The sequence below is a fragment of the Coregonus clupeaformis genome, chromosome 8, assembly GCF_020615455.1.
Source record: "Coregonus clupeaformis isolate EN_2021a chromosome 8, ASM2061545v1, whole genome shotgun sequence".
NCBI lineage: Eukaryota > Metazoa > Chordata > Actinopteri > Salmoniformes > Salmonidae > Coregonus > Coregonus clupeaformis.
The window spans coordinates 65,619,192-65,646,669 of record NC_059199.1 but is presented as its reverse complement, the minus strand read 5'-3'; the positions used below and the strand labels follow the sequence as shown (position 1 = coordinate 65,646,669).

Here is a 27,478-nt window from a genome sequence, read left to right as displayed (position 1 = left end):
TTTTGTTCAGTACACGAGGTCCTTGGACCTTAAGGAGTAACGGTAGGCTCATTAAAGGAAAATACAGAAATCACCTTGTATGATGCAATTTGCTTCATATGATGCAAAAAGCATCATACAGGGATGATTTCTGTATTTTGAAAGTTACATGTCTTGAAAACTTGATTGCTGACAAGCAAAACATTTTGGGACTATGTCAACAATGGACTAATGAAACAAATAACAAAATATAGTTTTTGGGTGGAGTTTTCCTTTAAGAGTGTGTCTTGGGCTTTTGTCCACTGCAGACCAATAGCCTATGTCAAGACAAACATTAGAAGTACATTTTAGTCATTTAGCAGACGCTCTTATCCAGAGCGACTTACAGGAGCAATTAGGGTTAAGTGCCTTGCTCAAGGTCACAGACAGATTTTTCACTTAGTCGGCTCGGGGATTAGAACCAGCGACCTTTCGGTTACTGGCACAATGCTCTTAACCACTAAGCTACCTGCCGCCCCAGTAGTGAGAATTCTTGCAACACTTTGCAAAATGTTAAATTGCTTACCTTAATGTTAAAAGCTATATGCTATTTGCACAATGTGCAATCAAACTATTGAATAGACACCATCAAATAAGTTGAAGGAAGCATGAAGATAAAGAAAACAAAAATAACATCTGCTAACCTGTTGTCCTGTGGGGCTTCGAAGAACCTTTCAAATTATTTTTTACTTTCTCCCTCTTTCCAATGTCCGACTTAATAAACGTGTCCCACGCGCGACCATATTGCAGGCGCTTGAGAAGTATCCGTTTTATGTTTTGTATTAGTACAGCTCTCTTGGGTATTGTAGCTTATTCTTGTAGCCTATCATAAAGTTTAATGCACTTTAATTCACTTCAACTGTTTCTTATGGCACCTGTCCTACCTGAGGTCCTACCTGAGGATTATTTTTTCACTGGACGAAAACAAGTCAGCCCATGAAGACGTGCCTGCCTCACTCAAGTAAAGTTATCATTAGAACTGGTATGTCGGCTATGCGTGAGCTGAGCATCTCAGAGCCAGTAGGATATATTGAGCATTTTCATAAGAGATACACTTACATTTCTGTAATGTCTTCTCCTATATTTGCTCATGGGGTTGAATTATTATGTTGGACAGAAATATATATTTTAAAAGAGTGACAGAATGAGTATTGATATTGCAAACATCTTTCAACTTGTTCCCTTTTAATAGAAACAGTTTTATTCACAAGTATAAACACAATTCATTAAGAAAATAACTAACTGTATCAACAGGTATACATACTTACACAAATCAAATACAAAAATATTTATCCTTAACATAATCCCCTAAAATTCAAGTAGCCCCCTTTCAAGTAAATTCCCATGTGTTTTCAAATAAAAAAGTAACACAAAAAACAAATGTATTGTTCTTAGAGTCTGTCGCATTCCCACTCTGGCCCATCAGACAGATGGGGCACGTTGATAAAGAACACCTCGTTGTTGGCGGTAGGAGGAGGAGTACAGGGGGGGCTCCCCACTCCCGAATCTGGGCTTGGGGCCGCCTTAAGCGCCGTGAGCGGATACGGATTTCCAGGGGCATACTTCATCTCCTTCATCTTCTGGTGATGAGGAGGTGCTTTGAGTCCATTGCCTCTTCCGGAGCCCTGGTGAGCCTCACCTTTCGGCTTAAAACGCTTGAGCTTGACCGTGTCCTTGCCATCGCCGGTGCAGGGCAGCAAGATGGCGACGTCCTTGCGGAACTTGGAGCTGAGGCCGAAGTAGATGAGTGGGTTGTAGAAGCTGGCCGACTTGGCAAAGAGGCGGGTGAAGATGCTGGTGAGGCTGGGTACGTGGAAGCCACAGGCCGACCACATGGAGACCACGGCGTACGGCGACCACGCCAGGATGAAGGCTGTGCAGATGACAATGGATATCTGGGAGAAAACGAAAGTTAGGATGACCGTTAAATCATAACCCATCGTTTAACGCTTGGTCTATATGTAGTATTGTTTGTACATCTCTTATTTTCTGGATTCTGACACATGCTCACTCTAATATATCTACTCTGGATTGTTTATTGGACTCACTCTGTCATGTCTTGATTTGTTGTTTAGATTTTTGTATTGTATTTGCGAGACATTCTACTGCACGCTTGGAGCTAGTAACCCCTGCAAATATGTGTACGTGACCAATAAACGTTGATTTGATTTGAATCCTACTCACAATGGTGACGTCCCTTTCAGTCTTCCTCTGCCTGTCGGTCAGGTCTCCCTCAGCGGCCATGGCGTTGCCTCGCTTCACTGTGTTGATGATGGACACGTAGGTGAAGAGCATGACCAGCACGGGGACGAAGAAGCAGAAGATGAGGATGGAGATGATGTAGGACTTGTAGACGGTGGAGTAGTTGGCTTTGGCCCAGTCGATTTCACATGTTCCGTATCCACGATCTAAAAGGAGGAGGAGATTGAGATACAAACACATGAAGGTAAAAACGTTTTTGCGTATGTTAGATTTTTTTTTTGTATTTGTTCAGGTGAAGATTGTTTAAAATGTAAGAAGAATTTCCTCTATTATGGCCCTTAAAAAAGTCAGCGTGAAAAAAGGTCCACATATGTCAAAATATGGTCAGTTCTCGTTTAAAGATTGTCTTCTGCAAATGTTTTAGATAACAACTTGCTTTAGTGCTATTATTTTTTTGTCGTCATTGTGCACATACAAATCTTGAAAATGTTGCCCAACCAGAATTTTACAAGATCCTAACAGAAGTAAGTGCCCCTGTATAAAATAGTATGTCACATGATTACTAGCCATGTTTATCTCACCTGTGTAACTCCCCCAGCCCAGAAGGGGCGCACCCGACCAGAACACAGCCCCCAACCAGATGAATATTAGGCACATTCCTACGGTTGTGTTGGTTATGCAGTGAGCTAGGTAAAGGAAAAGAGTTGAAAGTTAAAAGAAAGGCTCCCACAAGAACATTGTGTCTCTGACTAGAACATCTAGCCTACAGGGGCATTTTTCTTCCAACTTTATTGGAATCATTGAGATGAAGATAGAAGATTCAAGGTTAAAGGTTAAAGGTCGTGTCACAGTGCCTTACCTTTACTCGGATGGCATCCCTTGATGTATCTTGTGACACTGATGACAGTCAAAGTATTGATGCTGCTGAGGCCAAAGACCAAGGTGAAGAAGCCGTCCACCTGGGAAAGACCAACAATACCGTTAGTGATGCTTAGAGGGGGAAGGTGCAGGGAAGAGAATCTCAAAACAAATACAAAACAGTAGAAAAAACAGACATCCACTGTCCTTGCAGAAGTTGAAGGACCGCAATCACTTAGAAGATCAAGTTGAAAACAAGTATCCTGCTGTTGAATACTGGAGTGGCCTAGCCAGTCTCCAGATCTCAACCCCATAGAAAATCTTTGGAGGGAGTTGAATGTCCGTGTTGCCCAGCGACAGCCCCAAAACATCACTGCTCTAGAGGAGATCTGCATGGAGGAATGGGCCAAAATACCAGCAACAGTGTGTGAAAACCTTGTGAAGACTTACAGAAAACGTTTGACCTGTGTCATTGCCAACAAAGGGTATATAACAAAGTATTGAGAAACTTTTGTTAAGTTTCGTATTGACCAAATACTTATTTTCCACCATAATTTGCAAATAAATTCATTAAAAATCCTACAATGTGATTTTCTGGATTTTCTTTTTTCAATTTGTCTGTCATAGTTGACGTGTACCTATGATGAAAATTACAGGCCTCTCTCATCTTTTTAAGTGGGAGAACTTGCACAATTGGTGGCTGACTAAATACTTTTTTCCCCCACTGTATGTAAACTTCTGACCCACTGGGAATGTGATGAAAGAAATAAAAGCTCTCTACTATTATTCTGACATTTCACATTCTTAAATTAAAGTGGTGATCCTAACTGACCTAAGACAGGGAACTTTTACTAGGATTAAATGTCAGGAATTGTGAAAAACTGAGTTTAAATGTATTTGGCTAAGGTGTATGTAAACTTCTGACTTCAACTGTATATTGAATGGGGTTAAAGATCCGTCCATTATAGCTATGGTCAGCAGTGGTGAGTAAGTCTGATCAAGATTGACAGCTTCTACCGAATTAACTTGTCTTCCTAGTGGAGACAGGACCCAATGTACTTTGACTGATCGGATTACTTAATCTAATCTAATATATTTACATACAAGCCCCATTCACTTTTGCCTCACGGTCAGATACACTTTGGCAGTGGTGTAAAGTACGTAAGTAAAAATACTTTTAAGTAACTACTTAGGTCGTTTTTTGGGGTATCTGTACTTTACTTTACTATTTATATTTTTGACAACTTTTACTTTTACTCCACTACATTCCTAAAGAAAATAATGTACTTTTTACTCCATACATTTTCCCTGACACCTAAAAGTACTTGTTACATTTAGAATGCTCAAGCACAACAGAATTATGGCACCTATCAATATAACGCTTTGTCATCCCTACTGCCTTTGATCTGGTGGACTCACGAAACACAAATACTGTGTTTGTAAATTATGTCTGAGTGTTGGAGTGTGCCCCTGTCTGTCCGTAATTAAAAATAATACAACATTTGTGCCGTCTGGTTTGCTTAATATAAGGAATTTGATGTATAGCATTTACTTTTACTTTGTACTTTTACTCAAGTATGACAATTGAGTACTTTTTCTACCACTGTACTTAAGTACATGTAAAACAAGATACTTTTAGACTTTTACTCAAGTAGTATTTTACTGGGTAACTTTCACTTTTACTTTAGTCATTTTCTGTTAAGGTATCTTTACTTTTACTCAACTATGACAATTCACTACTTTTTTCCACCACTGCACTTTGGAGGACAATTCAAATGTCTATTGGAGGAAAAACCTTGGACCATAATTTGAAAAACACCTGGTGTGATGCTTCGAGCAACATAGCATTTTCTGCAAATGGGGTTTCTCTGTAATCGAAACAGACCTGGGTTCAAATGCTTTTTCAAATATCTCAATTCCTTTTACATACATTCAAAGTAAGTATACAGATATATTTTATTTGAAAAGTAGTTTAAGTAGTTTAATATTTTAATGTATTTGGAAATACACTTGGAAAGTATTTGAAAATACTCTCAAATACAATTTGGTAGATTTGGTTTTTACGAATAACCATTCAAATATTTCAATAAAAGTACTTGTTTTGGGCTGTGTATTTTTTTTAAGCTCAAGTACACAGAAAAAAGTATTTTAAATACCAGATACTCAAATACACATGTATTTGAACCCAGGTCTGGTTGGAAAGTAGTTATATGTCAGAGTTCATGTCCCATCATGCATTTTACTTGCTACTTGTTAGGGTAAGCGTACCTATTAAGCCCACGTTCCCATGAAGCCCACTTCCATCTTTGGATAAAAAAATATAAAAAAACATTTCCTGCTGTTTAATGTTTCAACCAATTCATCTGATTGTCTTAGAATAAAAACTGTTATGGAAATAACAATCAGATGTTGTATTATTAAGTTATTGACAGTTATGTGTAAGTTCCTACTAGCGGTCCATTTCAAAGCTGCAAAAAAACTTTGGTGTGGAGGTGACTCTCAGATAAACACATTTTTTAGATATTTTTTGCACCTTCTCAGATAAGCGATCACACTTAATGTAAAATTAAGAGATTAATGTGTTGATATATGCACATGATAGCATACTACATACAGTGAGGGAAAAAAGTATTTGATCCCCTGCTGATTTTGTACGTTTGCCCACTGACAAAGACATGATCAGTCTATAATTTTAATGGTAGGTTTATTTGAACAGTGAGAGACAGAATAACAACAAAAAAATCCAGAAAAATGCATGTCAAAAATGTTATAAATTGATTTGCATTTTAATGAGGGAAATAAGTATTTGACCCCTCTGCAAAACATGACTTAGTACTTGGTGGCAAAACTCTTGTTGGCAATCACAGAGGTCAGACGTTTCTTGTAGTTGGCCACCAGGTTTGCACACATCTCAGGAGGGATTTTGTCCCACTCCTCTTTGCAGATCTTCTCCAAGTCATTAAGGTTTCAAGGCTGACGTTTGGCAACTCGAACCTTCAGCTCCCTCCACAGATTGTCTATGGGATTAAGGTCTGGAGACTGGCTAGGCCACTCCAGGACCTTAATGTGCTTCTTCTTGAGCCACTCCTTTGTTGCCTTGGCCGTGTGTTTTGGGTCATTGTCATGCTGGAATACCCATCCACGACCCATTTTCAATGCCCTGGCTGAGGGAAGGAGGTTCTCACCCAAGATTTGACGGTACATGGCCCCGTCCATCGTCCCTTTGATGCGGTGAAGTTGTCCTCTCCCCTTAGCAGAAAAACACCCCCAAAGCATAATGTTTCCACCTCCATGTTTGACGGTGGGGATGGTGTTCTTGGGGTCATAGGCAGCATTCCTCCTCCTCCAAACACGGCGAGTTGAGTTAATGCCAAAGAGCTCAATTTTGGTCTCATCTGACCACAACACTTTCACCCAGTTCTCCTCTGAATCATTCAGATGTTCATTGGCAAACTTCAGACGGCCCTGTATATATGCTTTCTTGAGCAGGGGGACGTTGCGGGCGCTGCAGGAATTCAGTCCTTCACGGCGTAGTGTGTTACCAATTCTTTTCTTGGTGACTATGGTCCCAGCTGCCTTGAGATCATTGACAAGATCCTCCTGTGTAGTTCTGGGCTAATTCCTCACTGTTCTCATAATCATTGCAATTCCACGAGGTGAGATCTTGCATAGAGCCCCAGGCCGAGGGAGATTGACAGTTCTTTTGTGTTTCTTCCATTTGCGAATAATCGCACCAACTGTTGTCACCTTCTCACCAAGCTGTTTGGCGATGGACCTAGCCCATTCCAGCATTGTGTAGGTCTACAATCTTTCCCTGACATCCTTGGAGAGCTCTTTGGTCTTGGCCATGGTGGAGAGTTTGGAATCTGATTGATTGATCACTTCTGTGGACAGGTGTCTTTTATACAGGTAACAAACTGAGATTAGGAGCACTCCCTTTAAGAGTGTGCTCCTAATCTCAGCTCGTTACCTGTATAAAAGACACCTGGGAGCCAGAAATCTTTCTGATTGAGAGGGGGTCAAATACTTATTTCCCTCATTAAAATGCAAATCAATTTATAACATTTTTGACATGCGTTTTTTTCTGGATTTTGTTGTTGTTATTCTGTCTCCCACTGTTCAAATAAACCTACCATTAAAATTATAGACTGATCATTTCTTTGTCAGTGGGCAAACGTACAAAATCAGCAGGGGATCAAATACTTTTTTCCCTCACTGTAGGTATTAATTACTATTTCTTGCCAATTGAAAAGATGGGTTTTTCATGCTAGCAGTCGTACCAAATGTCAGTCAATACAGTAGCAACATAACTTGGTGAACCACAACAATATAACAGCTCTTAAGCACTCACAGCTCACATTTTTTAAATTCATTTTGTCTTATTTTACTGTTAAATGAACCTTGCATTTTTATACATGGATGCCTTTTTTGTAAATTGGACATTTATCTCAGGTGGGTTTAAAGGGTACAGTAGCACAAAAAGCACTCGCTCTATACAGAATGTAAATGAAAATTAAATAATATTGTTCAATATGATCAAAACTAACATCACATCATATTGTAGTCTATAGTGTATATTTATACCCGAAAACCATTGGTTTCCAAATAGTTTGACTGAACTTTGCTATTCTGTCTTTTTTTACCATAAATCACTGTTGTTCCAATTAAGCCCAGTAGCCCGGTTTGCATTGAAACACATGGAGATTGTGTGTTGATATCCCTAATATTCAATGAACCTGAGCATAAATGATTTTTCTTCAGATTTATTTTCATTAAAATGCTCAAACTACATTTATGCATATTATGCATCTATCAATGGTGCGTTTAACAAGATTAAAAACAATTAAGAACAATTAAAAGCCTCTGTACTCTCTCTGCAAGACGTTTGGAGTGGACAGGTAGTCATTGATGCAGAGAGAGTAGAATAAGATCAGGGTTGAAGGATATCAGGGATGGAAGACCTAAAAGTAGTGGACAAAAATGGAAACAAATGAGGGACAAGACGATGATTATTGGATGACTACTTATGCAGTTAGAGCCAGGGGCATTGTCATATGGTTGTCCCTCGTTCATCCAGGTGTTTCTGTTGTTTCGTTCAGCACATGTACCTTTGTAATACAACAGTAGAGAGGGAGATGTTAAACTGTCTTCAGACAGGCTTTAGGAAGACAAGTTGAACTAATGAACAAGAATAAGAGTACAGCAAATGTGAACCAGCTTTTAGATAATTCTTTAAAAGTTGTTTGTGTTATGGTCTTTGTGCATGGAGTCTTATCCACAGAAGGCCGGTGAGGGTGCATGTTTTTGTCCTAACCAAGCAGTAACACTGATTCAACTTATCAAGTCTTGGTTGAAGTCTATGATTAGTTATTAGTCGAATCAGGTGTGTACTGGTTGGCATGAACAAAAGCCTGGGCCCACATTGTTCTCTGCGGATACGATTGGACACCCCCTTTTATGAGTGATACTTCCATGATGAATAGTAATGATCAGTTGATTTTAATAACGTTGGGGGAGATTATTATAATTTAAGTTAACATAAGATATGTCAGTTTGTACGTTTTCAGCATTAGGAAATAATTCAAATGGATTATTTAAGAGGTGGGCTTATTTGGAATACCCATGGGCTTAAAGGGTACATTCAGTACCCATTAAACCCAGTCCGGACTTTTCACATATTTTATCAAATATTTTTGTCTATAAAAAAATATGGTTTAAGTCAAGTCATACAATTTCACGAGAGATCAATCTTTCATATTATCTTCACTTTTCTTACAAAAATTAGGACAGTATATGTTAGAAATGTCTAAACTTAGATTTTATCCTATGGTCCGCAATCTCATTTTTGACCATCCCCTCCCCCACCCCCCATAAAAATAAAATAAAAAGTGGTTGTCCCACTGGCTATCATAAGTTGAATGTACCTATTTGTAAGTCGCTCTGGATAAGAGCGTCTGCTAAATGATGTAAATGTAAATGACTACTCTCTGACCTCACTCTGACCCAGACATTCTATAATCCAGCTTTCAATGTCTGCTGACCTCAGGGATAATGTTGACCTGTGAACCACTTTTCTTTCACCACTTTTCTTTCTCAGAAGAAACTCTCCTTTCTCTCTTCCTCATATTTATGTTTTCCTCATCTCTCTCTCTGCCCTGTTACTCTCTCCTTTGTTTGTTTTCATACAGTAGTTTTCATTTAGTTGTTTTCCTGTTGTTTTTAGCATTGGCCAATAGTTAATGAAAATATTTTTGTTCAGTGTTAGTTGGACATTATTCAACTACGATTTGTACCAAACAAGCAGCAACACCTGCTTGGGGAAATAACTGTAATTAACATTAAAACACACATACTGTTGTTGTGTTAACAAGTTTGATACAAATAAAACAGGGATTACATTGTAATTTCACAGACATTGCATTCCGTTTTTTTTTTTAGGTGCCATTTTCTCACACTGTGCACCAAAACAAAAACCCATCTGGTAAATTGATTGATAGGCTTGAACTAAAATGTATATTTTCAAGAAGAGACCCCAATAAAACAAGGTAATGGATATTGCCCGTTAATCACGCGTACACAAGGAAACAGACATTACAGGACACCTTATTGATATTGACCCTTGTGCAAATCACGCTTCCTCTTTATCAAATGCAATAAGCATGTACCAGACCTTAACCATCCATCTATGTTTGGCTGTTGATGTGGCTAAAGCATTCTTATTCCCCCCTAAGATAGTGTTAAAATTATATTACTTCAGGTGAAGCCTATAGACCTTTTCTCCTGTGCTGTAGTTAGCAATATAATGCCTTTGTGACACCTTGTAAAACCACCATCTCGCTTCTTCCAGGTGACTCATCGTCATCACTCAATGTGATGAATATGCCAACACGCTACCTTTTATTGAATTAATTATCAACTGTCCGGAGCACCCATTGTTAATATTCTATTCGTCACCAAGCTAATAATAGAAAGGACCATCCCCCCAAAGAACCTTTGTAGTGTAGTGAATATAATGATCTGTTGCAACACATTTCTATGCTTTGCCCATTGTGTTATATTTACTTAGTCTTCCATTCTGAGTGGACTGTTGATATTCTTAACTAGGCAATTGGCTGGAAATTATAAAGAACTGTCAATAGGAACAAAGCCATAGAGCAATGTTTTTGCAAATCTGCAATCATAAAGGTAAGTTGTCCTGGTTGTGTGTTTGACATTTGTGTAGAGGATGGCGAAGTTAGCATCTCACAGTGACGTCACCTTCCAGGAGACCTGAACTACTAAAGTCCTGTCCAATAATGCCATGTTTGATGGGATAGCGGTAATGTCTGTGTTTTGTGAGTATTGCTGTAAGTAAGTATAGTATCGGATCCTGCAGTAGGATGGCACATGCTACACATGCAACACAGTACCATTCACATACAATACTAATTTGAAGCATACAAATTGGAAGCATCTCACAAAACAACTTTTCCCCCTCCAACCAGATCCCCTCATTGCCTACCTGGCATGTCCAGATGGAGGTAACCAGGTATCCGTTGTCCCGGAACACATTGAAGATCTCCAGGATCCCTCGGGAGTAGCCAAAGACGGAAATACTGGCGTCGGAGATGGCCAAGTTAAAGGTCAGATAGTCCGTGGGCTGCAGTGACGCACGCTGCTTGTACAGGACAAAGATCACGATACTGTTGCCGAACCACGACAGCCAACCTGACGACGAAAAAACCCATTGACATACTAACTGATTGGCTTTATATAGCTATTTTCCAGACACTAAAAGCACTACATAGAGGGAAACTCACCCCATCTATTACCAGTGTGTCCCACACTACCTATGAGCAAAGGCCTCTTCAGTTTTGTGAAAAGTAATGGAATTGTAGCCATTCAAAATGCAGCTCATAAAGCAGCATGAAGCATTGAGGTGACAAAGTGCCTCATCTGTGATTTTAACCTACTGACCTTCTCTTCAAACACTAAATATTCAAATGCTGAAATGAGCATAAATCTTCCTTCATGAAATTTCCTTTAGAGATAATAGTAGGTGCACTGAGTAGCCTACCTATCCTCTAACTAAAATTACAATAACCCTATTGATTTCAAAAGTCAGGATCATTTTAAATATATTTGCACCAAATAACAGGGAATTATATGTCTTTCTGCCCTCTCTTAAAGAAAGTCTGGCTGACTGCCATCCTTTCTTGATTGACGATTTCCATGGCTTAGACAGGATCTTAATGGCTGCAGGATTCACCTCTCTCCCTGGAGAAGATTTGTCCTGAGCTACTTATAGCACCAAATCCACTAACTGTTGCCTATACACTACACTGACAGTAGTATAACAACTGCAATAACAAAGCTTTCTGGCATTGGTAATTTGTATTCTGCAGTGCAATCGAACTCTTCACCCAATTGTTGTATACTGCAATATCAACACATGGTAGAGTTAAAAAAGAACAAGATAATGTAGGCTACTCTGAATCACATATTTTGTAAATTAGTAAATAAGTACTGTCATTCATCTTACCTTAACGTTTAGGAAATAATAGAGAAATTATGTAGTGGTAAACAAGCCATTAATGACATATTTCCAGATTTTTAGCCATGAAAGCAAAACTAAACAATGTATTTGCATCATAAAAGCAAAGCTGCATTTTAAAAACGAAATTACATTCCAGCAACTCCATAAGCAAGTTCTCTAAATGTATACCCACCTAGCACCAACAGGTATACTCCTATAATGGTCTCCCCTTGATCCGAGAAAGATGGGTCTTTATTTGACATGGTAAAAGTGTTATTCCTCCATGGAATGTTAGCCATTTGAAAAGCATTATTGACTGACATTTTGTTGTCCGAACGTCCCAGCTGCCGAGACATACAAGGAGCTGCGCGCTCTCTGCTTTCTAAGACACGAAGGTGCTTCCTCCGAGAAAACACTTGACCGGCTCCTCTTTCTCTAAATCCTGTCTAAAAATATTTTTCGGCGCACGGTGTGTTGTCTGAGAGGGATGACACGTACTTCGCTAATCCCAATTATACCCCGAGGTTCATACCCTGCAGGGGAAAATCACTTGTCGTTTCTGACCTGAGCTATGTTGTTTTGTCCTCGAGGACAACTTGGCAAGCGTCAGTGTGTTGTATTTGGGTGAAGTTGTAGGCTAAGCACAAGTTGTTGTGGGTTTTATTTACTACATGATCAACTCAATTTAATATAACCCAGTGTATAATGAAACATATTAGTAGAGTAGCCAGCCTACACGTTTTACAGGGACACGCTGCTGTCAAATTTAGAGCAAGTCAGGCAGGGACAGCAAACAAGGATTTCCATGTAGCCTAAAACCGCTGTCCAAGGTGCTGATGATGAGAGTGCTTTCAATTAGGTTTTTAAGAAATAGGTTGTTGCAGTGACTGAGTCAAATCAATGATATCACATCAATTAGACTTACATTTCGTCATATTAACCTACTTTTTGTCACTTTTATTTTTAAGTAACTGTACTTATAGCATTGGGCGAAGATTATTATAATTCCTTGACAAAAATCATTTAGAAAATGTATTTAAAAGAAAATGCTTAAATATGTAAAAATTGATTAATGCTGCCAATAATCTTTTTGCGATGAAGTAGGCTGCCTATTTACATTTTAGTCATTTAGCAGACGCTCTTATCTAGAGCGACTTACAGTTAGTGAATACATATTTTGTTTTATACTTGCCCCCCGTGGGAATCAAACCCACAACCCTGGCATTGCAAACGCCATGCTCTATCAACTGAGCTACATCGCTGCCGGCCATTCCCTCCCCTACCCTTGGCGACGCTGGGCCAATTGTGCGCCGCCCATGAGTCTCCCGGTCGCGGCCGGCTGCGACAGAGCCTGGATTCGAACCAGGATCTCTAGTGGCACAGTTAGTTATACTGAACAAAAATATAAACGCAACATGCAACAGTTTCAAAGATTTTACTGAGTTACAGTTCATATAAGGAAATCAGACAATTTAAATAAATTCATTAGGCCCTTGTCACGGTCGTTTAAGGACGGGTCAGATCAAGGCGCAGCGTGAAATGCATACATGTTTATTATAACGATAAACACACGAACAAAACAACGTAACGTGAAGTCCTCAGGCTAAACACAATACAAGCCTCTACACGGAACAAGATCCCACAACTAATGAGTGCCAACAGGCTACTTAAGTATGATCCCCAATCAGAGACAAAGAGCGACAGCTGCCTCTGATTGGGAATCACACCCGCCAAACATAGAAACACACACATAGAATGAAAACATAGAAATTCTAACATAGATATCCACACCCTGAATCAACATACAAGAGTCCCATAAATTAGGGCGTGATAGTACCCCCCAAAGGTGCGGACTCCGACCGCACAAACCTGACATAACAGGGTCGGGTCCGGGTGGGCATTCCGCCTCGGAGGCGGATCCGGCTCCGGGCGTGACGACCACATTCTCTCAGCCTCCCCGTTGCGCCCCTGGTCTGGTCTGGACCTCGGCGCGCTGCTTCCCCTCTCCTTCCTCCCACGATACACCAAGCCCTGTCTGGACCCTGGTGTGGGAGACCCCGAACCTGGTGAGGGGCTGACGTCTGGGCCTGGATCGGCAATCCTCCGGCGATGCACCAAGCTCTGTCTGGGCCCTGGTGTGGGAGACCCCGAACCTGGAGAGGGGCTGACGTCTGGACTGGAGCCGCTGACCGGAGCTGGACTGTGCACCGGTGGAGCGGACTGCTCTGACTCCGGAGTGGAGCTGCTGACCGGAGCTGGACTAGGCACCGGTGGAGCGGACTGCTCTAGCTCCGGAGTGGAGCAGCTGACCGGAGCTGGACTGGGCACCGGTGGAGCGGACTGCTCTAGATCCGGAGTGGAGCAGCTGACCGGAGCTGGACTGGACCCCGGTGGAGCGGACTGCTCTGGTTCCGGAGTGGATCCGCTGACCGGAGCTGAACTGGGCACCGGTGGAGCGGACTACTCTGGCTCCGGTCTGGTGCGAGGAGCAGGCACGGGCCGGAACGGACTAGGAACACGCACCACTGGCTTGGTGCGAGGAGCCGGAACGGGCCGGGCCGGACTGGCGACACGCCCCACTGGCTTGGTGCGGGGAGCAGGCAGGGGCCGTACCGGACTGGGAACACGCACCACTGGTCTGGTGCGAGGAGCAGGAATGGGCCGGGCCGGACTGGCGACACGCACCACTGGCTTGGTGCCGGGAGCAGGAACGGGCCGGGCCGGACTGGCGACATGCACCACTGGCTTGGTGCCGGGAGCAGGAACGGGCCGGGCCGGACTGGAAACACGCACCACTGGCTTGGTGCGAGGAGCAGGAACGGGCCGGGCCGGACTGGGATCACGCATCACTGGCTTGGTGCGGGGCGCAGGAACGGGCCGGGCCGGACTGGGAACACGCACCACTGGCTTGGACGCACTGGGCTCAGGACGCACTGGGCTGTGCACGCGCGCTGGCGATACAGTACGTAGAACCGGCGCAGGATATGCTGGACCGAGGAGGCGTACTGGAGACCAGGAGCGTTGAGCCGTCACACCCCGTCCTGGCTGGATGCCCATTTTCGCATGGCACGTGCGTGGTGCTAGCACAGGACGTACAGGACTGTGCCGGCGCACTGGCGACACAGTACGTAGCTCCGTATAACACGAAGCCTGCACGGTCACACACATCCTAGCGTGAGTACGGGGAGTTGGCTCTGCTATGAACCCAGGCTCCGCCAACCACCCCGTGTGCCCCCCAAATTTTTTTTATTGGGGCTGCTTCTCGGGCTTCCTCCTCGGCCGGCGCCTTCTGTGTTGCCGTTGCTCCTCTCTAAACCGGGCCTCCACTGTCTCCTCCCAAGGACGGCGATCCATCCCACCCTGAATCTTCTCCCATATCCAGGATCCCTTTCCGTCAAGGATCTCCTCCCATGTCCATGATGTCTGCTCCTGGGCACACTGCTTGGTCCATTTTTGGTGGGATCTTCTGTCACGGTCGTTTAAGGACGGGTCAGACCAAGGCGCAGCGTGAAATGCATACATGTTTATTATAACTATAAACACACCAACAAAACAATGTGACGTCCTCAGGCTAAACACAATACAAGCCTCTACACAGAACAAGATCCCACAACTAATGAGTGCCAACAGGCTACTTAAGTATGATCCCCAATCAGAGACAACGAGCGACAGCTGCCTCTGATTGGGAATCACACCCGGCCAACATAGAAACACACACATAGAATGAAAACATAGAAATACTAACATAGATATCCACACCCTGACTCAACATACAAGAGTCCCATAAGTCAGGGCGTGACAGCCCTAATCTATGGATTTCACATGACTGGGCAGGGGTGCAGCCATGGGTGGGCCTTGGAGGGCATAGGCGCATCCACTTGGCAGCCAGGCCCATTCATTGGGGAGCCAGGCCCAGCCAATCAGAATGAGTTTTTTTCCCACAAAATGGCTTTATTACAGACATAAATACTCCTCAGCACTCCCCCCACCACTCCTCAGACGATCCCGCAGGTGAAGAAGCCGGATGTGGAGGTCCAGGGCTGGCGTGGTTACACATGGTCTACGGTTGTGAGGCCGGTTGGACGTATTGCCAAATTCTCTAAAATGACGTTGGAGCCAGTTTATAGTAGAGAAATGAACATTCAATTCTCTGGCAAAATCTCTGGTGGACATTCAAATTGGAAGCATGCCAATTGCACGCTCCCTCAAAATTTGAGACATCTATGGCATTGTGTTGTGTGACAAACTGCACATTTTAAAGTGGCCTTTTATTGTTCCCAGCACAAGGTGCATCTGTGTAATGATCATATGGTTTAAACAGCTTCTTGATATGCCACAACTGTCAGTCAGGTAGATGGATTATCTTGGCAAATGAGAAATGCTCACTAACAGGGATGTAAACAAATTTGTGCACAAAATTTGAGAGAAATTCGTTTTTTTTGGGTATGGAAAATGTCTGGGATTTGTATTTCTTTACATGTTGCATTTATATTTTTGTTCAGTATATATTGTATCCTCAAAAGCTAAATGGAACATGGTAAACATAAAGCAAGGCTATTCAACTGGCGGCCCGCTGGCCAGATTCGGCCCATTTATTAATTTAGACGGGCCCTTTGATCAATTCTGAACATTAATAAAAGATCTGCAACAAAAAAAACAGCCAAAATCTGAAGTTCTGTTCCATAATGGCAAGCATGTTCTCAGGAACATGTACATGCTTTCTGTTTTCCTCTCTGATGCTCACAAGGACTCGTTAAAATGGAGTGTGAGAGAAATGACTGAGGGAAATTAATTCAAAGCATACTTCCTTCAGACTGAAATTTGGCATTAACTGATTTGAGATCATTTGCTTTCAGATGATTTTTAAATGACCTAATTACTTTTAATTAAGAAGCTTTTAATAGTTATTTAACCTCTTAAGGATCGGACCCTTTTTTTCAATTTTCGCCAAAAATGACACACCCAAATCTAACTGCCTGTAGCTCAGGACCTGAAGCAAGGATATGCATATTCTTGATACCATTTGAAAGGAAACACTTTGAAGTTTGTGGAAAGGTGAAATTAATGTAGGAGAATATAACACATTAGATCTGGTAAAAGATAATACAAAAAAACAGGCGTTTTATTGAATTTTTTTGTTCCATCATCTTTAAAATGCAAGAGAAAGGCCACAATATAATATTGCAGTTTAGGTGCAATTTAGATTTTGGCCACTAGATGGAAGAAGTGTGTGTGCAAAGTTTCAGATTGATCCAGTGAAGGATTGCAATAGTGGACTATTTTGTTTAAAGTCTGCCCAAATGTGCCGAATTGGTCAATTGATACATTTTCAAGCACATAACTATAGAAAACATACAAAAATGATATGGTAATACAAAATGTAAGTTTACACACTCTCAGGAATGTCATACATAATGGATCATTAGCTTATACACTAACTTTCTAGATGGCCAGGCATGGTGGGTGTGGAGCCAGAGACAGCAGGGGTTCAAACTGTAGAACCCAGTTCCTACATTTGAATATAAAAATGTATTTTATCAAACAAAACTATGCTACATTTTATCTCTGGGACCCTTAGGATGACAAATCAGAGCAAGATTACTGAATGTAAGTACATTTTTTACCTTCAGAGGTGAATGTATCAAACCAGTTGCCGTGATAAGTTTTTTGTTGTTATGCACTCTCCTCAAACAAGCTCAACCGTCCCGTATACGGGACACCGATCCCGTAGAGGTTAAATAAAAAATACAAATGGTGAGCGAGCATTGTGCTTTATTATCAAATCTTTTGGTTGTACCTCGACTCTCGTTGGTTGAGCACTCTCCACTTTTTTCCTAATTACTTTTAGCAACATTTAATTTGTAGAAAAGTGATTTATTGGTGTGTGTGTTGCTTTTTTATACTGTTCTTCCAAATAATATTCGCATGCGGAAAATGTCCAGCCCCCCTGCAATTAACCTTTTTTACATTTGGCCCCTGTAAGAATATAGTTGAATAGCCCTGACATAAAGGGTCAAATAAATAGAATTTCCCTCATTTATTTTTTAAATAATCTGAAACAATTTACATACTTTTTGTTTAGTTTGACCTTCCTTTGGTAACCTCAGTGCAATAACAAAACCATCAAGAATAGCCTATGTTGTGTTGATTGTGAATTGTGTGAATATAAGATGCCAACTGTATTTAAGGCCCGGTTTGTGGATTGATACATGCTGTAGCTGGTAGACATTTGTTATGCCTTGAACTGCAAAGGGAGACGTCAAACTGTGTACATAGGTCATCCCTTCACTGTCATGGCCTCTCTACTAGGGTCAGGCCCAGTAGGAGCTTACTGAGCTAATGTGACCTCAGAGAGACATGCTGCTTAAACTGATCCGTGATCAGTTTTGCTGTAGTGTAATGTTTAATGTTAAACTTTGGCACAGTGAACAGATCACACAGATCCCAGATCTGTGCCTTGGGGCTACATACATTCTACCTGGAGTAGAGAGTTGTGCGATCTCAGAACAAGTGTACACTAGTCAAATGTAAGGTGTGACGTGGAAATGGACCTCATGAGCTGAACACACACACCAGCTGTGTCTTGATATCCGTTGTTACACACACCAGCCAGCTCTTGATAGCCACTGTCATTGCATGTTAACATCTGTTGCTTTCAGAGTCATAGCAGCTGGGTTCATTCATAACATGAATTATATATAAAATGTATGCACTCACTAACTGTAAGTCGCTCTGGATAAGTGCGTCTGCTAAATGACTAAAATGTAAATGTAAAGTCATTCTATCAGATGTCCTCCATAACCAGGAAGACCAGTCCTCCCTTTCACCTCAGCCAGTCTAAGTGTACTCCTAGACCACCTAATTGCACGTAACAACTAGCTGAGCCCACCAAGGTTACGCATGGGAGTCAAATTATGATGTTGGCTTCAATGATCCAGACAGAGGGCCCTTCATTTAGTGAGTCATGGTTAATAAGTAATGTTCTGACGGAAGGACGCCACTATTCCTGTGTAGCTGTTTTCAATGAGGGCTCTTACTTGCGTCAGCACCCAACCCACGCCTTCATCGCTGATTCTCTTTCTCTCTCTTTCTGTCTGTCTCTCTCTCTGTCTCTCTTTCTCTCTCGTTCTGCCTCTCTATCTCTCTCTTTCTGTCTCTCTATCTCTCTCTGTCTCTCGCTCTCTTTCGGAGCCATATGTTTCTATTTAACAATCAGTGTATCACGTTTGAAGTCCTTGAAATGAAATGTCATGCCGAAAGGAAATTCACAGAAGAATGCACTGTAGGCCATAAATACATACGTTTTCTTGTAGAGCATTTCCTACTGCAACTTAGGACGCTTCCTACAAAGCTTCATTTTACCATGGCAACTCAAAGGAAATTGCTTGTGAACCAATTATATTGAAGACATTTTTATATAAGAAAAGTAACACCATTGATTGTCAGAGTAGGTGTTACAGTGGGGGAAAAAAGTATTTAGTCATCCACCAATTGTGCAAGTTCTCCCACTTAAAAAGATGAGAGAGGCCTGTAATTTTCATCATAGGTACACGTCAACTATGACAGACAAAATGAGAAAACATTTTCCAGAAAATCACATTGTAGGATTTGTAATGAATTTATTTGCAAATTATGGTGGAAAATAAGTATTTGGTCAATAACAAAAGTTTCTCAATACTTTGTTATATACCCTTTGTTGGCAATGACACAGGTCAAACGTTTTCTGTAAGTCTTCACAAGGTTTTCACACACTGTTGCTGGTATTTTGGCCCATTCCTCCATGCAGATCTCCTCTAGAGCAATGATGTTTTGGGGCTGTCGCTGGGCAACACAGACTTTCAACTCCCTCCAAAGATTTTCTATGGGGTTGAGATCTGGAGACTGGCTAGGCCACTCCAGGACCTTGAAATGCTTCTTACGAAGCCACTCCTTCGTTGCCTGGACGGTGTGTTTGGGATCATTGTCATGCTGAAAGACCCAGCCACGTTTCATCTTCAATGCCCTTGCTGATGGAAGGAGGTTTTCACTCAAAATCTCACGATACATGGCCCCATTCATTCTTTCCTTTACACGGATCAGTCGTCCTGGTCCCTTTGCAGAAAAACAGCCCCAAAGCATGATGTTTCCACCCCCATGCTTCACAGTAGGTATGGTGTTCTTTGGATGCAACTCAGCATTCTTTGTCCTCCAAACACGACGAGTTGAGTTTTTACCAAAAAGTTATATTTTGGTTTCATCTGACCATATGACATTCTCCCCAATCCTCTTCTGGATCATCCAAATGCACTCTAGCAAACTTCAGACGGGCCTGGACATGTACTGGCTTAAGCAGGGGGACACGTCTGGCACTGCAGGATTTGAGTCCCTGGCGGCGTAGTGTGTTACTGATGGTAGGCTTTGTTACTTTGGTCCCAGCTCTCTGCAGGTCATTCACTAGGTCCCCCCGTGTGGTTCTGGGATTTTTGCTCACCGTTCTTGTGATCATTTTGACCCCACGGGGTGAGATCTTGCGTGGAGCCCCAGATCGAGGGAGATTATCAGTGGTCTAGTCTTGTATGTCTTCCATTTCCTAATAATTGCTCCCACAGTTGATTTCTTCAAACCAAGCTGCTTACCTATTGCAGATTCAGTCTTCCCAGCCTGGTGCAGGTCTACAATTTTGTTTCTGGTGTCCTTTGACAGCTCTTTGGTCTTGGCCATAGTGGAGTTTGGAGTGTGACTGTTTGAGGTTGTGGACAGGTGTCTTTTATACTGATAACAAGTTCAAACAGTTGCCATTAATACAGGTAACGAGTGGAGGACAGAGGAGCCTCTTAAAGAAGAAGTTACAGGTCTGTGAGAGCCAGAAATCTTGCTTGTTTGTAGGTGACCAAATACTTATTTTCCACCATAATTTGCAAATAAATTCATTAAAAATCCTACAATGTGATTTACAATTTTTTTCTCAATTTGTCTGTCATAGTTGACGTGTACCTATGATGAAAGTTACAGGCCTCTCTCATCTTTTTAAGTGGGAGAACTTGCACAATTGGTGTCTGACTAAATACTTTTTTCCCCCACTGTATATCCAACTCCAAGGTCAAAGCACATTGAATGTGCACATCTGTCTCTTGCTCTCTTCTCCCTCTCTCCTTTCTATTTCTACAGTATCATCATTACTGTATCACCTCAGGATTTCTGTTCTTCTCTCCTCTAACGCGGTCGTTTACCAATTCCCCTTGCTCTCCGTCTGACGGTGGCGCAAATGGAAGCCGTTTGGCCTTAGCGAGGGGTGTTAATGAGGAAGCGTAGGATTGAGGGGGTCGGGAGGCAGACAGTGATCTATGTCAATTTAACGGTGCAAATAGCATTAAGTGTTCAGAGCTTAAAGTGGAACTGAAAGCATTTTAGCAACATGAAATCTTAATGAAATCTGTTCATATACACCCCCAGGAACAATATTACACTTTTTAAAAACTTTTTCTGACAAGTGAGCAGTTAGATATGTTCATTTTCAAGTTTTCATAAATTCATAGAACATTTGGGAATTATGTATACTAAGGCATCTGTGATAATTCTATAGCAATATAGAGTGGGAAAGCGGCCGTGGGCTTGGACAATTAATAGACACTGCAGTAAATAAAACCTAATAAAAATATGTCTTTTCCAGGACCAGTGTCTACGCAGACCAGTGAGCCATAGCCAATCAGAGCTACAGTAAGCCTATATGCAAGTAAGCCATTTGCCACACGGCCTGCTATCATTCACTTTGAAGTGGACTGTGTGTTTACAGGCAGTTGCAACAGCGCGACTTTAGATCATTAGAAACGCATTCGCCAAAAGCCACCTGAATGGATTTCTGCAAATATGTAAATACCATGTGAGTCCTCTTACATTTGGGAACTTCACAGTCCTATTGATCAAACAGCCATGAAAAGGTAGTCTCTCTCCCTCAGTTGCCTTTGCACATCAACAACAACAAGATCAACAACTAATGCTAGCCAGAGCGTGATGAGCTAAAATCTAACGACGGAACACTAGATAAACCCTCTCAAACTTTTTCAGCTAGTTTGCCGTCAAAATTACACTGATAAACGATGGGGAATAGTAGCCTGCTCGTCCTTCTGCAGCTTGCCTGCCAATGCATGCTTGTCCCAACCCACGTTTTGACAACTGAATGGGAACTTGCCTGCCTGCCTGCCTGCCTGCCAAATACATTTGATTGACAGCTAAGATATATGCTAACTATGGATAACAGTCGTTCAAGTTCAGCATAGCTAGCTAGCTAGCCAAGCGATTCACATTTCTTACTAGCTAACCAAATGACACCTGCATCTCTGGTTTTAGCCACTGAAAAACGATATGAGGGGAAAAGGTCAGTCACTCACCCACTCTTCCAATAACATGACATCCTCCCAGTAGCTAGCTAGTTAATGTTAGACTCCGTGTTTTTAGCTTGCTAAATAAATAGCTAGCTACATAAATAGATACGCTAGATCAAGGGTGTCAAACTCAATCAGTGCACAGGCCGTGTTGAAGAAACACAACAAATTCACGGACCAGGCATAGCCTATTTTTTTTTTTTTTTTTACGTACAACTGTAACCCAAACTGGCCATTGTTTTATTTAAAAAATAAGGCCCTTTATAATGTCCACTTATGTACAAAGTATGCTGTGTATAGCATTTTAACATATTAAAACAAAAGAAGAGACAAATAATATTTGTCCAGCCTTTGCTGCTTGCAGATTTGCATGATATGCTGCGAAACCATTTAAACTTAAAACATGTTTTTCCTTTTTTTGCACTGCATGGTTCACTGGTGCGGTTGAATGCAGCATTGCTGTATAGTGCACTCAAATTGTCTTGTAGTTGTGTAGCCAGCCTAGGCTACTGCTCAAATATTCCTGTAAAGGCCTACATGTTTCTCCTTTGCATGGTGTTTTGTTGCAGGTTTATTTTTTGGGTTATTCATTGTCAAGCTTTAAAAACCGAAGCCGGACTGCAACATTTTAGTAGCCTAGCCAGGACTGTGGCATGTGTCTGTACACTTTCCCTCCGCTGCACACTGTAAAAGTAACAAACGAAAGCAGCGCAATTGAAGTTGAATTCACCTTTGCAAGCGCATCAGGCTGTAATTTCATAAAGTAGATGACTCATCTGTTAACTCGCTTGAACCTATTTTTAAAACCTCTTATGAAGTTGGTTTTATAGCATAAACTAGGAATTTGATATTTTTTACTGATATTATGATTGTCTGTTTGCTTCATATCTGCAAATTAGTTAAAATGCTGTCAGTTCCACTTTAACCACTGCATCAGATGAGCAGAATGCCTGTTAGTGAGTGACGGAAAACACTGGGCCTCTGCAGGGAAACCCTGATACACTGCCCACTGTGAGGTACTGTCAGTCTGAGGTGGAGTTTAATTCTCAAGTGTTGTTTCAGGGTTATTTAATGTTAGTATAAATTTGTCAAGTGATCGCGATATACAGATATCAAAGCAGTTAGCACAAACACACACCGCTTAAAACGATACATACTCTGGGCTCCACTTGACTATGGTCAACAAGGGCCTATTTGTTTAGCCTACCATCTCTATGCTAATGTGAGGAAGTGTTCAGTGAATGGATGACTTGTAGCTCTGTGATTAAACATTACGTTTCGTTTTCCTCTCAAACGAATCCTCAATGAAGCTTAGAGCGAGGAGGAGAAACACATGATTGTCTCTCCCTCTTTATCAACACTCACTGCCTTTTTGCAGTGGAGAGGATTACTCTCAATGGTAAGTTTTTTGGAATTCTTCTGTCATTAAGGGTTTTTTGGACTGCCCTTTCTCACCTGGACAAGAGAAACACCTATGTGAGAATGCTGTTCATTGACTACAGCTCAGCGTTCAACACCATAGTGCCCACAAAGCTCATCATTAAGTTAAGGACCCTGGGACTAAACACCTCCCTCTGCAATTGGATCCTGGACTTCCTGATGGGCCGCACCCAGGTGGTAAGGGTAGGTAACAACACATATGCCACGCTGATCCTCAACACGGAGCCCCTTAGGGGTGTGTGCTTAGTCCCCTCCTGTAGTTGGTAGGCCTGATCACCGACTACGATGAGACAGCCTATAGGGAGGAGGTCAGAGACCTGGCAGTGTGGTGCCAGGACAACAAACTCTCCCTCAACGTGAGCAAGACAAAGGAGATGATTGTGGACTACAGGAAAAGGAGGGCCGAACACGTCCCCATTCACATCAACGGGGCTGTAGTGGAGCGGGTCGAGAGTTTCAAGTTCCTTGGTGTCCACATCACCAACAAACTATCATGGTTCCAACACACCAAGACAGTCATGAAGAGGGCACGACAACGCCTTTTCCCCCTCAGGAGATTTGGCATGGGTCCTCAGATCCTCAAAAAGTTATACAGCTGCACCATCGAGAGCATCCTGACCGGTTGCATCACTGCCTGGTATGGCAACTGCTTGCGAAACAGACCAAGCACAGAAAAAATGGAGGACTCATTGGGCTATCAACGCTGCAGGAGTTGCATACACTTCGCCCTCTTCCGGGATGAAGTCAAACACCCTGACTTTCAGGGTGACAATTGCCTTCTCGCGGAGGGCTACAGAGAAGAAGTCGCTACGCTGGGCATACAAATAGCTGCTCGGAAGTGATCACACAAATTTCTTGTTAACAAACTATAGTTTTGGCAAGTCGGTTAGGACATCTACTTTGTGCATGACACAAGTAATTTTTCCAACAATTGTTTACAGACAGATTATTTCACTTATAATTCATTGTATCACAATTCCAGTGGGTCAGAGGTTTCCATACACTAAGTTGACTGTGCCTTTAAACAGCTTGGAAAATTCCAGAAAATGATGTCATGGCTTTAGAAGCTTCTGATAGGCTAATTGACATAATTTGAGTCAGTTGGAGGTGTACCTGTAGATGTATTTCAAGGCCTACCTTCAAACTCAGTAACTCTTTGCTTGACATCATGGGAAAATCAAAAGAAATCAGCCAAGACCTCAGCAAAAAAAAAAATAGTAGACCTCAACAAGTCTGGTTCATCCTTGGGAGCAATTTCTAAATGCCTGAAGGTACCACGTTCATCTGTGCAAACAATAGTACGTAAGTATAAACACCATGGGACCACACAGCCGTCACACCGCTCAGGAAGGAGACGCGTTCTGTCTCCTAGAGATTAACGTACTTTGGTGCGAAAAGTGCAAATCAATCACAGAACAACAGCAAAGGACCTTGTGAAGATGCTGGAGGAAACAGGTACAAAAGTATCTGTATCCACAGTAAAACGAGTCCTATATCGACATAACCTGAAAGGCCGCTCAGCAAGGAAGAAGCCACTGCTCCAAAATCGCCATAAAAAAGCCAAACTACGGTTTGCAACTACACATGGGGACAAAGATCAGACTTTTTGGAGAAATGTCCTCTGGTCTGATGAAACAAAAATAGAACTGTTTGGCCATAATGACCATCGTTATGTTTGGAGGAAAAAGGGGGTTGCTTGCAAGCAGAAGAACACCATCCCAACCGTGAAGAACTGGGGTGGCAACATCATGCTGTGGGGGTGCTTTGCTGCAGGAGGGGCTGGTGCACTTCACAAAATAGATGGCATCATGAGGAAGGAAAATTATGTGGATATATTGAAGCAACATCTCAAGACATCAGTCAGGAAGTTAAATGGGTCTTCCAAATGGACAATGACCCCAAGCATACTTTCAAAGTTGTGGCAAAATGGCTTAAGGACAACAAAGTCAAGGTATTGGAGTGGCCATCACAAAGCCCTGACCTCAATCGTATAGAAAATTTGTGGGCAGAACTAAAAAAGCGTGTGCGAGCAAGGAGGCCTACAAACCTGACTCAGTTACACCAGCTCTGTCAGGAGGAATGGGCCAAAATTCACCCAACTTTATGTGGGAAGCTTGTGGAAGGCTACCCGAAACGTTTCACCCAAGTTAAACAATTTAAAGGCAATGCAACCAAATACTAATTGAGTGTATGTAAACTTCTGACCCACTGGGAATGTGATGAAAGAAATAAAAGCTGAAATAAATCATTCTCTCTACTATTACAGTGGGGGAAAAAAGTATTTAGTCGCCACCAATTGTGCAAGTTCTCCCACTTAAAAAGATGAGAGAGGCCTGTAATTTTCATCATAGGTACACGTCAACTATGACAGACAAATTGAGAATTTTTTTTCCAGAAAATCACATTGTAGGATTTTTAATGAATTTATTTGCAAATTATGGTGGAAAATAAGTATTTATAAAATAAAATATAAAATATAAAATAAGTAACAGACTTTCTCAGACAAGGAATTACACAGGCAGTACAGCACATTAATATTAGAAACACAACTACTAGGGTCAGAAATCCAGTAACCACCAATGATGTGAACTTACCAAACCACTCCCCCAACCAGGAGAACAGTCCGTTTCCCTCCATTCCAGCCATGCTCTTCATTTCAGCTGATAGTTTATCCAAACCAACTAGGGCTTTAGAGATACTCCCGTCAGGACTGGTATTGATAGGGATAAACGTACAACAATGGCTTACCATTCTATAGACACCACCCCTTTCTGCCTGATCTAGAGCCAACCTCTTTTTACTAAGTCATAGGAGTGAGATGGCGGATAATTGTTCAAAAGATCCCTTCTGTTGCATCCCTAGTCCAGCCAATAAATCGTTGTTGGTCGTAATAGATATAATTAATCCAATTCACAATTTTGTTTATTTTCACCCACCAAAAGAACGTGGTAGTAAACCCTTCCCCTAATTGTTTCATAGCTCGGTATCCATCCGATACCCCCCTTGGTATCCCAATCGCATCCATCTAAATAGGGCTATTCTTCTTATTGTTAAAACTCCTCCTACATCTGTTTAATCCTTGGTTCCTGGTAACTAATTCTAACTAGTTGAACCAGTATAACCAGGGCGCACGTATCTAGCCACCCCTTTGGAATTCTCTGCCTTATACTGCCCTTACTGGCACACGCCCACCACACATCGGTTACAGGGGCTGTAAGGTTCAGAATTCTCTCCTGTGCTTCCGAACTTAAGTCTGTCACATTACTACTATCTCCAATTGATAATTGGTGATGTCTTTGTTTCTCTTTACCCCCCATCTGGATGTTCAGTCCCGCCCGGTCTCATGTCCCCATCCCCAAGTGTGTTTAAACACTTGAGTCTAGGAACAATCCGCCGTGGGGGCCGAACACGAATATAATAGGATTTTATTATTGCTTATTGACATGTACCCCACCCGTTGGCTACGTCCCCAACCCTTATTCTGAATCTGACAGTCTGCCCTTCTCTGACTCCCATTTTGAATCTGACAGTCTGCCCTTCTCTGACTCCCATTTTGTAGGCCACTCGTCCTTGACGGTCAGTATGTCGGGTCGCTTCTCTTCTCTTTTACTTCTTAACAATGGTAAGGGCATAGCATAATTGGTGGTGGATCTTGACACATCAAGACCATTACCGAGACTATGATGCAACCCAAGTTATCCATATTCCCAAAAACCGCCAACCCTCTCCTGTCCTCAGTCTTTCTGCTTGGTACTACCCCATACTCACACCCTGAGAACACACTACAGTGATGATAGGTCGGGGTAGGAGATCTTCGTTAACAGAGTTTACCCCCGAACCCTAATGGGTCAGTTCTTCTCTTTAACTCTGTGTGTGTTCAACGGTGTTGGTATGTGGGCCTACCTTTTTGCAGTGGGTAACGTTGACCCAAGTGGCTCTCTCAGCTATTCTAATGGCAAAGGCAGTGACCAATATAACCTGATAGGGCCCTTCCCAACAGGCCTGCTTCCAGTTTTTCTTCTTTAGGGACTGGATGCTCACCAGTCACCTGGTTAGATAGAGTGGGTCACCTTCTCCTTTAGTT

At 42.1% G+C, this 27,478-nt stretch overlaps 1 protein-coding gene across 1 annotated transcript; it reads right to left on the bottom strand.

Moving 5' to 3' along the window:
* Positions 1-1,206: 1,206 nt before the first annotated feature.
* LOC121573062 (opsin-5) lies at positions 1,207-12,020 on the bottom strand. The gene is made up of 6 exons (XM_041885095.2): positions 11,787-12,020; positions 10,580-10,785; positions 3,080-3,179; positions 2,802-2,906; positions 2,203-2,426; positions 1,207-1,913 (listed from the first exon to the last, which is right to left on the bottom strand). The coding sequence occupies exons 1-6, from the start codon at positions 11,947-11,949 to the stop codon at positions 1,410-1,412; spliced, it is 1,302 nt and encodes a 433-aa protein (XP_041741029.2). The 5' UTR covers positions 11,950-12,020; the 3' UTR covers positions 1,207-1,409.
* Positions 12,021-27,478: the final 15,458 nt, after the last annotated feature.

What these genes read in the sequence shown, in the direction of transcription:
- LOC121573062 (XM_041885095.2), bottom strand. Translation starts at nt 11,949, where the DNA reads ATGTCTCGGCAGCTGGGACGTTCGGACAACAAAATGTCAGTCAATAAT. An exon ending in CCTCCATCTGGACATGCCAG is followed by an intron (nt 3,180 to 10,579) that starts GTAGGCAATGAG and finishes GGTCTTTCCCAG; the next exon opens with GTGGACGGCTTCTTCACCTT. An exon ending in GGGATGCCATCCGAGTAAAG is followed by an intron (nt 2,907 to 3,079) that starts GTAAGGCACTGT and finishes TCCTTTACCTAG; the next exon opens with CTCACTGCATAACCAACACA.